Source organism: Neomonachus schauinslandi, chromosome 5 (assembly GCF_002201575.2).
Source record: "Neomonachus schauinslandi chromosome 5, ASM220157v2, whole genome shotgun sequence".
NCBI lineage: Eukaryota > Metazoa > Chordata > Mammalia > Carnivora > Phocidae > Neomonachus > Neomonachus schauinslandi.
This window is the reverse complement of record NC_058407.1, coordinates 63,573,506-63,584,189: the sequence shown is the minus strand read 5'-3', so window position 1 is coordinate 63,584,189 and position 10,684 is coordinate 63,573,506. Positions and strand designations below refer to the sequence as shown.

The 10,684-nt window shown below is 61.3% G+C and overlaps 1 protein-coding gene across 1 annotated transcript in view; it reads left to right on the top strand.

The window, feature by feature from the left end:
• The first annotated feature begins 357 nt into the window (after window positions 1-357).
• KCNH3 (potassium voltage-gated channel subfamily H member 3) overlaps window positions 358-10,684 on the top strand; it is a 17,297-nt gene continuing 6,970 nt past the window's right edge. Inside the window, exons 1-9 of the mRNA XM_021704914.1 lie at window positions 358-433; window positions 1,897-2,130; window positions 2,607-2,741; window positions 4,020-4,153; window positions 4,592-4,835; window positions 5,215-5,372; window positions 5,459-5,666; window positions 9,479-9,760; window positions 10,048-10,247. Coding sequence (XP_021560589.1) covers window positions 358-433; window positions 1,897-2,130; window positions 2,607-2,741; window positions 4,020-4,153; window positions 4,592-4,835; window positions 5,215-5,372; window positions 5,459-5,666; window positions 9,479-9,760; window positions 10,048-10,247 — 1,671 coding nt within the window. The remainder of the gene's footprint in view (window positions 434-1,896; window positions 2,131-2,606; window positions 2,742-4,019; window positions 4,154-4,591; window positions 4,836-5,214; window positions 5,373-5,458; window positions 5,667-9,478; window positions 9,761-10,047; window positions 10,248-10,684) is intronic.

Sequence of the window (10,684 nt, the reverse complement as noted above, 5' to 3'; positions counted from 1 at the left end):
CGGCGCCGAGCGGAGCCCGAGCGGGAGCCGACCCGCAGCCGAAACGGGAGCCGCCGCCGCCGCCGCCGCCGCGAGCGGAAGGTGCAGAGAGCGCAGCGGGCGCCGAGCTCGGAGCCCGGGATTCGTGGGCGGCCAGGACGCGAGAGGCCGCGCGCCATGCTCCGGGCCCCGACGGCGGGGACGCCCCCTCGCGCACCGGCTGCTGGCCGGGCCTGCGAACCCGGGGTGGGCTTCGGCCTCCGACGGCTTCGCTAGGGGGCGCGGGGCCGGGCGGGGGGCGGCCGAGCTGGGCGCCCTCCCCCGGTGCTGAGCCCCCGCGCCCCGGAGGGATGGGGCGGGCGGCTACGGCCGCCTAAGATGCCGGCCATGCGGGGACTCCTGGCGCCGCAGAACACCTTCCTGGACACCATCGCCACGCGCTTCGACGGCACGCGTGAGTCTGACCTTCGCCCCGCTGGCTCCCAGAGAAGCCGTTTCCTGCCAGCGTTCCCGCAGGTCCCGCACCCCGACATCTCGGCCTGGCGCCCTCTGTTCTCACCTTCCCTCCCCAGTGCCCCGCTTTTAGCCGGGACCACTATCTCCTTCCAGACGCCGTTTCCCAAAGGTTCAGGGTCCACTCTGCCCCAGGTTGGGCAAAAACAGCCAGAAGTCTCCGGGTTTGGGGCCCAGGATGCCATTTGTTGGCGAGGGCGCGAACCCCGACCTAGTCAGTCTAACTCACCCCATCCCTGTGTCTGGCGCCATCCTACCGACTACCATGGAAGTGGCGGGGCGGGGGTGGGGGGGGAGGCAGAGGAGCGGTGCTCAGGGACAACCGGAGGGTTCAAAAGACGGATTTAGAAAAGAGGTTTGCAGAAGGAGATGGAGTAGGCGGGATTAGGAGCGCAGTGTTAGTCCAAGCTCACCTCACCGCCTAAACTCTCCAGCCCAAACCTACAGAACCCCTCTAGACCCAAAAAGCTAGGTTTGGGTACTCCCACCAAGACTGGGGAAGTTTGGAGTAGGTGACCAGAGCTTCTGGATCCTGGGTTCCCAGGGCTCTGAACACACGGAAAGTGGTGCAAACCCCCTCCCTTCTTCTTCTCCCTCACACTCACCCCCCAGTGGGGCTTCCCAGCTCTCTGCCTATCATCCTCCATGGTCTTGCATTTTCTGATAGGGGGTGGGAGCCCATCACTGAGCACCCCCTCTCCAAACACACACACACACAGACTTCTCCATCTGCTTTGCCCTGCGCTTGGCTCCTGCAGCCTGCTGATTCAGTGCCCTCCATTCCCCAATACATTCCTGGTTCCAGGCTGTGCTGTTCAGCTACAATTCTTACACCCCCATTCTCAATCACATCCACTAATTCCTGAGCCAGGTCTGGCAGCTGGGGTTCACACAAGGGGTGCAGAATGGAAGGTGGCCTGGACTGCCTCCCATCCAGGTGGGTCCCAGCGAGAGGAGCCAGACAGCCACCCTGGGTACCTAGCTGATGAGCAAACCTGGCAGAGGTAGGAGTAGGGCTAGGCTGCCTAGAGCTGGTTGTGCAGTCCTCCCCTGGGGCAACCCAACCCTACCCTTACCCCAAGCTGCTCAGGACACAGTCCGGAGGGCACAGTTCCCACACAGGGCTGCATTCACCAACCTCCGTGTTCACATGTGTTGAGTCCTGAGTGCACACATACACACACTGCTAGGAGTGGACTCTGTACATAGACGACACACTGATTCTGTTTATAAACAGCGCCTGCCATAACCCCCAGGCTCAGACACACACACACACACACACACACACAGAGGGTTCTTGGGCTTTGTGACACCACACTTTGGTTGCAGGCATTTAGGAAAGGAGGGGTGGTAGACCCTGGGTCCCTTCACCCCATGCCTCCTCTGAGAGGTGCTCTCTTGCAGACAGTAACTTCGTGCTGGGCAACGCCCAGGTGGCGGGGCTCTTCCCCGTGGTCTACTGCTCTGATGGCTTCTGCGACCTCACGGGGTTCTCCCGGGCCGAGGTCATGCAGCGGGGCTGTGCCTGCTCCTTCCTCTATGGGCCAGACACCAGTGAGCTTGTCCGCCAACAGATCCACAAGGCCCTGGATGAGCACAAGGAGTTCAAGGCTGAGCTGATCCTGTACCGGAAGAGCGGTGAGGGGCCACCTGGCCAGCCCACCTCACTTTTGAGGTCTCACCCAGCCTGGCACCCACTCCATCTACGGTCCCTGTGTTCCATCCCCATCATCTCCATCTCCCCATCTCCCCCCATCTTCCCACTTACCCATTTCCTTCTCCACCCCATCCACTGCCCCTGGCTTCTCTCTTCCATCTTCACCTTAGCCTCAGCCTCTACTCAATTTCCGATCTTGGGTTTCTCACCCGAGCAGAGAAATGTCCCCGTCTCAGCAGGACAGATCTATGGACACACATGTCTGATGGTCATCTCTGCTCTCCTTTGCTTTCCCCGACCCTGTTCCATCAAGCCCTGTCCTAAGTGGAGCCAGGCTGCCCTCCGCCCCAGGAAAGCCCTGATCCTGCCTGTGTCTTGGCCAGGGCTGGCAGTGGGACCTCTGTCACCTCGGGCAAGGTGACGATAGGAGCTGGGCTGAGTCTGTCTTTGTGCCCAGGGCTCCCATTCTGGTGTCTCCTGGATGTGATACCCATAAAGAATGAGAAAGGGGAGGTGGCCCTCTTCCTGGTCTCTCACAAGGATATCAGCGACACCAAGAACCGAGGGGGCCCCGACAACTGGAAGGAGACAGGTGGGTGCCTGTGGCGCTGTTCATTTAGCTGCTGTGGCTGGCTGGCTGGCACGTTGGGCACCTCAGGCCTGGGCAGGGCCTTGGCACCCAGCTCGGGCTTGTGGGCCCCCCCACCCCCTTGCATTGATTAACTCCTGCTTTGCTGGGTGAGAGGCCTATGCTGCCCTCATTTCCACGTGCCCAGGTATGGAAAGCTTGTTTCCAAAAGACCAGTTGAGACAAAGTTGGGAGGTTTGTTTTTTTAGATTTTATTTATTTGCGAGAGAGAGAATGAGATAGAGAGAGCATGAGAGCGGGGAGGGTCAGAGGGAGAAGCAGACTCCCTGCCGAGCAGGAAGCCCGATGCGGGACTCGATCCCGGGACTCCAGGATCATGACCTGAGCCGAAGGCAGCCGCTTAACCGACTGAGCCACCCGGGCGCCCCAAAGCTGGGAGTTTTAAAGTCCACTTTGCTAAGAAACTGAGAGCAAACAAACTCCCCTAGTGCCACGGAGGTACCTTTTTCTGACCAATTCGTGGGGCTGAGCGCAGATCCACCTGGTTCCTTTCCCTCCCACAGACCTGACTCGGAGCTCCAGCCAAAGCCTGCTTTTTTGTTTTTTTCCTAAAGATTTTATTTATTTATTTGTCAGAGAGAGAGAGAGCACAAGCAGGGGGAGCGGTAGGTAGAGGCAGAGGGAGAAGGAGGCTCCCCACTGAGCAAGGAGCCGGGTGCGGATTCAGGACTCAATCCCAGGACCCTGGGATCATGACCTGAGCCGAAGGCGGATGCTTAACTGACTGAGCCACCCAGGCATCCCTAAAGCCCGCTTTTATCCTCCTAAAAGGCATCCTAAAGCCCTCGTGTATCCTCCAAGGGCTGGCAGAGGCCTTTGACCAACTCAGAAAGCTGTCATCAGAAGCTGGCTTTGCCACTGGGGATGCCGGGGGTACTCTCCATTCCCCACTCCCCACCCCCAGCCCTGGGAATCATCTCCCTGCTCCTCTCTCAGGCCTTTCCCTATGGAGATCCTCTCCTGCCTTTGCCTCGATCCAGACCTCCTTCTGCTGGAAGCAGGCATGGGGAGGAGCGTCTATAAGCACCCACAGGACTGCCCATTGCTGGGGCTGGCTAATGCCCCTAGAAATGAGGATGCTGGAGCCCCCAACTCTAAACAGACTAACTGGTCCATGAGTCAGACCAGCTCATGGGCCAGCAACTGGTGTCCTACACCCAAGACCCTAGCTGGGGTGTGCAGGCACTCCCGCCATCATCCTCATGGGCCCCTCTTTTGCAGGTGGTGGCCGGCGCCGATATGGCCGGGCAGGAACCAAAGGCTTCAATGCCAACCGGCGGCGGAGCCGGGCTGTGCTCTACCACCTGTCTGGGCACCTGCAGAAACAGCCCAAGGGCAAGCACAAGCTCAATAAGGTGGATTGCGCACAAGGGTGTGTGTTTGGGGGGCAGGGTAGGGGCAAGCTGAGGAGATGGAGGAGGGGAACGAAGCCCACCAGAGGGAGGATGTCCAGGGGACCACCCAGGCCCTACCAGCGCTTAGGGGGTTGTGAATGAGGGAGGGAGGGAATGTCAGATGCCTGATCCATCAAAGATACAGTCTTGGCCCTGGTGGCAGATGGGCCTTGGATCAATATTGGCTCCTCCCCCAAGCAGTGGTGTGACCTCAGCTAAGTCTGGCCTCCCCGATCCTCAGTCTTCTGATCTCTAACATGGGGACTCTAATGCCTGTGTCAGAGGTAGCTTTGAGTATGCAGGGAGAGAAAGAAGGTGGATGCCTCTCCCAGGCCCTATCCAAACTCAGTCTCTGCCAATTTCCTGTCCTCCCGGCCGGACCTGCCCTGCCTCACTCAGGGGGTATTTGGGGAGAAGCCAAACTTGCCCGAGTACAAAGTAGCTGCCATCCGAAAGTCACGTTTCATCCTGCTGCACTGTGGGGCACTGAGGGCCACTTGGGACGGCTTCATCCTGCTCGCCACCCTCTACGTGGCTGTCACCGTGCCCTACAGCGTGTGTGTGAGCACAGCCCGGGAGCCCAGCGCCGCCCGCAGTGCCCCCAGCATCTGTGATCTGGCCGTGGAGGTCCTCTTCATTCTTGGTACGTGTGCCCTGTGCCTCCCACCCCGCCCTGCACCGGGCACCCCTCGGGCTCTGATGGGGAGAGTCTGCATGGCTTCCGTGCCTGCTGACGAGTGTCCCCCATGTCCTCCCCGTTTGAGACCTGTGGGCTTTGACATCAAACCTAGGTTCCAAACATGTCTCTACTGCTAATGGGTTATCGGACCCTGAGCTGATCGTTGCCTCTCCAAGCCTCAGCTTCTCCCTCCATCAAATAGGCACAACAATGTCCACCCTTTAGAGTTCTGTGAGAAGGAAGATGGTCGGGGGCCCAGGACAGTGTCAGATACTGAGCAGGTGCCCAGTAAGGTGTGGCTCCTCCTCTACCCCATGCTAAGTCCCACCCGGACTTCCTGCAGACATCGTGCTGAATTTCCGCACCACGTTCGTGTCCAAGTCGGGCCAGGTGGTGTTTGCCCCAAAGTCCATCTGCCTCCACTACGTCACCACCTGGTTCCTGCTGGATGTCATCGCGGCGCTGCCCTTCGACCTGCTACATGCCTTCAAGGTCAATGTGGTCAGTGCGGCCGGGCTGGGTGGGCTCTGGGGCAGGGTGGGTGGGGCCGGCCCTGGGGTGACCTCCCCGCGTGCCCCCCACCTCAGTACTTTGGGGCACACCTGCTGAAGACGGTGCGGCTGCTGCGCCTCCTGCGCCTGCTGCCGCGGCTGGACCGCTACTCCCAGTACAGCGCCGTGGTGCTCACCCTGCTCATGGCGGTGTTCGCCCTGCTCGCCCACTGGGTGGCCTGCGTCTGGTTCTACATCGGCCAGCGGGAGATCGAGAGCAGTGCCTCGGAGCTGCCGGAGATCGGTACTGGAGGCCTCCGGGGGGCGGGGGGGTGTACGTCCGTGTCAGGGGAGCATGTCTGCTCGAGCGCGTACTGTGGGAGAGGTGGATGCCTCACGTCAGGAAAACGTGAGTCCAAGTGTGTGTGTGTGAGCTGATCTGTGTGCAAATCTGCCTCTGCAGGCGTATCTGGGGCATTCGGGCAAGTGTGGATGTGTTTGCGAGGAGAATGGGGGCCGGCGCGCCCGCGCGCGTGTGTGGTGTGTGTGTGCGCACGGGTGTGAGCGTGACAGAGCCACGCCCTTGAGGCAGGCCTGTTCTTCAGCAGTTGGGCATAGTGGGGAAAGCCCGGTGGGCTGCCCAGGGGGGTCCCGTTCAGCCATCATGGTCTCCTTGTGGCCTTAGTTTTTGTCCCATTCCCCAGGCCCCTGCCCAGCTGAGAACCGCACCCCTCTCAGGAGAAGGCGTGCGGGGAGCCGCTGCCCTCCTGGGCGCCTCTGATGCCTGGTGCTTCCCCAGCACCCTCCGGGAATCCCGGCCATGCGCCCCGCCTGCTGAGGCCCTGCCCCGCTCTCCTTACCTCTAGGCCTGTCTCTCTCAGCTGCTTCTCCGCCCTCCCCCAGGCCTCAAATGCAGCCTTTCTCAGCGCCCCACTGGTGTCTTCACTCTCCTTCACTTCACCTCCACTGCCACTCTCCCTCTGCTCGCCTCCCACTCACATCTTAACTCCTGCCAGGAAGGCTCCCACCCCCACCTCTCCACCCAAAATGGCAACTGGCAGGTCACGGGGACCTTCTGGGGCCAAACCCTCATCTCCTTGAAGCCCTGTGGTACCCGACCCTGCTAACCACACTCCTCTTTGAACTGCTCTACTTCTCTGCCCTGAGCAATGCGGCCCTCACCAGCCTCGCCTGCGCCGGCCTGTCTCTTCCCCTCACCTAGTGCCTGTGATCCCGCCCGAGCCCCTACACCGTCTCAGCTTCCATCCTCCCCCTAACTCCAAACCCTTCCATTCCAGCCTGTTCTGATTCTGCATACCCTGAGGCTCCAAAACCGAACACACGTCCTTCCTCCCATGCCCTCCAGCCTTCTCGTGGCTTCCCAGTAACCGGCCCGAGGTGCCCGGTCTAGTCAGCGGGCAACAGGCCAGCTGCTCAACGGGCCTGGCAAGACCATCTGCTCCTTGGTGGGATCATCAGGAGCGCAGGTGGGCCTTAGAAACATGCTCTGATCTGTTCCCAGGGACGAGGAGGCTCCTGCAAATCCTCTCTCTCTCACCAAGCCCATGGAGACTGATGTGTGGCCCAGAGGCCCAGTGGATATTCCCCAAAGCTCTAGTTGCTGAGCACATGGAACCGGGATGCTCCAGGCAGTGTCAGCACCTGCCCCTGGCACCTGCCCTTCCCAGAGGGATGCTGTGGTGGAGGCGGCTCTGGGGTCAGACGGCCACCCAGCAAGCACAGTCAATGGGCTGGAAGATAGATAATTGTGATGCAGGACCCTGATCCCAAAGTGGGCTGAGACACCAAATCCCCGGGTCAGTTCGCTCCCAAACAGGACCCAGATGCTCCGAGTCATGCATCCATGTGGCTCCTTGTTCTGACCCCCTTACAGAGGATGCTCAGCTGACATGAAGAATATCTTTGGCTCCTGGAGGGGCTCTGAGTCCCACCATGGAGAACATGGGCAGGTGGGAGGCAGGCTGTTTTGCAGATACACATGTTAATTCTAGCACCCTTGAACCCTAAGCTTTCGAGTGATTTCATTCTATTTTGGGCTGATTCGAGCTCACATTAGGGGAGTTTCCAAGTCCTTCACATCATCGTCTCCTCCTTTCTCCAGAGAAACTACTCCCCAGCGGGGTCAGAGCCACACCCAGACCTCCCAGAATCCAGCCCCAGAAGGGATGTCTGGAGGGCGAGTGGCGCCCCCTCCTGGTTCAGCCCTGGTGGGAGGCACCTTCTCCTGGCTTCCCTGCCTTGGTTCTGGTGCTCCTCTGGCCATGGTGTGGACACAGTCCCTTCCCCCCATTCCCATTAGCCCAGTGGAGATGGGGTGGATTTTCAAAAGATGGTACTAAATACTGAGGGAGATCCCTCAGGGCATTCCTCAGTACAAAAGCCACCGGCCTCCAGAACAGCCTCCCCACACCACCACCTCCAGGAGCTGCCAGTGCCCCATAGCCAAAACAGAGAGGACAGCCCCCTCTGCCACCCTCCCCTCATCCTCCTGCTTCTCACCCCTTGCCCCCCACCCTCCTTACCTGGCAACTGGCTTCAGGTCAGGGGCCCAACTGAATAGCGGCTGAAGTGTTTTTCACAGGAGGATGAGTCCTCACCTTGGCTCAGGCCTTAACATATCTTACCAAATTCTAAGAATTTGACGCCCCCAGTGTGAACCCCACATTCTAGCTAAGCGGAGCTATTTGCCTGCACTTGTCTCCATCTCTAGGGTTGGCCCACTCTGGCCTTCCCCTAGGTCAGGAACAACCTTCTCTCAGTTTTCTTTGAATCAAAACTCTACCCATCCTCTGAGACCAAGCGCCAGTGTTCCCTCTTTCAGGAAGCCCTCTAGCCCTAACCCATAGCATGTCAGTTTGAGCCCCATCATATGGCACTCAGGTTTGTGCATGAGGCACATGTTTGTGAGATTGCTGAATGAACGGCTCCAGGGGTGAGGAGGGGTGTGGAGATCTCGGGGAGCAGAGTGTGTAAGGTGTTCAGGAGCGTGTGGAGCAGGGAGGCTGGGTGTGTCCAGGTGGGGGGCAGCAGAGTGCATGCAGAGAGGCGAGTTCCACTGCAGCCTGAGGTCCTGAGCCCACCTCTGCACTTGCCCTCTGTTTCTCCGCTCTGGATCTGCCCTCTCTCCCTTGCTCCCCTGACTCCCGGCTCTGCCAGGACCCCTGGGACCCCTGTGGACCCCAGGAACCCCCATCCAACACCAGAGAATTCCCACAACCTTCCGGCTAGGCTCCGAGTGACTCTGAGTAGCCAGAGCTCCTGAGAGACCCCAGTACACAGCCCCACCTCCTGCCAAGGCCAGGCCAGGGAACGTGTGATCGATGGCGAGACTGGGGCACTCTCCAGCTTGGGCCGGATGTCCCAGGCTGGCCCGTGTGCGCAGGCGTGTTCAAGAGCCTCTGTGCGCGCACAGGTGCCTGCCTGCCGGTGGCCTTTGAGTGTGCTCACCTGTGTGCTCGTGCTCACCTCCTACCTGGGTGTCCGAGCGCAAGCACCCGTGTGCCCTTGTCTCTCTCCCAAGTGCGCACAGGCTTTTTCCGTGTGAGTGGCTGTGGCCGTGCACCTGTGAATGTGCTCACACGTGTGTGTCCTCATCCTCTCGACTGTGCCGAGCACGTCCGTGGCCTTGGCGGTGCTCGCGCGCGCGTCCACGTCGGCGTGCCTGAGAGCGCGTACGGGGGGGGGGGGGGGGCTGTTTGGGCGGTGGTGGGGCGGGGTGAGGGTGAGGCGGCTCTCGGAGCAGGTGAGTCGAGAGGAGCCAGAGGAGTCTGGGTGGACGAGGTAGAGGAGGTGGCATCCAGCTGGGCCTGTTTCCTGGGGGTCGTGCCAGCCACGGGGAAGAGGGTGTGTGCTCCTTGCTCGGCACCGACAGACCCCGGCTGGGGAGGCCACAGCCTCGTGCTCACGTGATTGTCTGGGGCGGGGTTGAGGGGGCGGGCGGGGCTGTGCTGGACTGGCAGAGCGGCGGGAAGACATGGGCGGTGGATCTGCGTCCACGTGTCCCCCGCGGGGCTGGGGCAGGGACAGTGGGCACCCCTGGGCCTGCAGTGCAGGCCTTGCGGTCCGAGGCTCAGGCACGCCCGTCCCCTCCCCCAGGCTGGCTGCAGGAGCTGGCCCGCCGACTGGAGACCCCCTACTACCTGGTGGGCCAGAGCCCCGCTGCAGGGAACAGCTCGGGCCAGGGCGACAACTGCAGCAGCGTCAGCGGGGAGGCCAACAGGACGGGACTGGAGCTCCTGGGCGGCCCCTCACTGCGCAGCGCCTACATCACCTCCCTCTACTTCGCGCTCAGCAGCCTCACCAGCGTGGGCTTCGGCAACGTGTCCGCCAACACGGACACTGAGAAGATCTTCTCCATCTGCACCATGCTCATTGGCGGTGAGGCCTGCTGCTCTCCCGCCCACTCTCAGACCTCTGACCCCAGGCGGCCCCCATCCCCGCCTCCCCCAGGGTCCCCAGGTCCTTCCTAGAGGTTCTTCTTCTTTGGGGGACCCGAGGAACACAGACCCAGGGCCAAGGGAGCCCCCCCTGGGCTATAGGACTCCGTGCCACACAGTGGCCTGTGCCTGGCCCAGGAGCCTGTGGGGGCGGGGGGAGAGGACAGATGTGCCCAGCGTGGTGTCAGGCCGGGCCTGGAGGTGACCCCCTGTCGCCACCCTCCCCAGCCCTGATGCACGCGGTGGTGTTTGGGAACGTGACGGCCATCATCCAGCGCATGTACGCCCGCCGCTTTCTGTACCACAGCCGCACCCGGGACCTGCGCGACTACATCCGCATCCACCGCATCCCCAAGCCCCTCAAGCAGCGCATGCTCGAGTACTTCCAGGCGACCTGGGCTGTGAACAACGGTATCGACACCACTGAGGTGTGCAGGCCTCCTGGGGGGCCCTTCCAGCCTTCACTCCTTGGAGGAGTATGCGCTTGGCCTAAAATCCCCAGGAGTGGGCTGGGGGGCAAGGAACGCTGAATTTTGGCTTCTGCGCTACTCGGGGTTGGGGGGTGGGTGGGGACTGGGGGGAGACAGTAGTATGGGGCAGAGGGTGGTCAAGAAGGTTTGGAGGGCTTTCTCCACCCTCGCTAGGCCTGGGGGCTCTGCTCACTGACATCCAGTTGTGGGCCTGGAGGAGGAAAGCCCAGCTGCTCGTGGCGGGCTAAAGTGATTGGGAGCGAGGCCGAGGCAGCCCCCCTCACTGATTGTACCCCGTGTAGAGCCTCGGGTTGCTCCCCAGGCCTGCAGGGATGTAAAGGAGCTGGCTGGAGGCTGCCCTCCATTCTGCCACCACCGACCTCCCCACGCCCCGC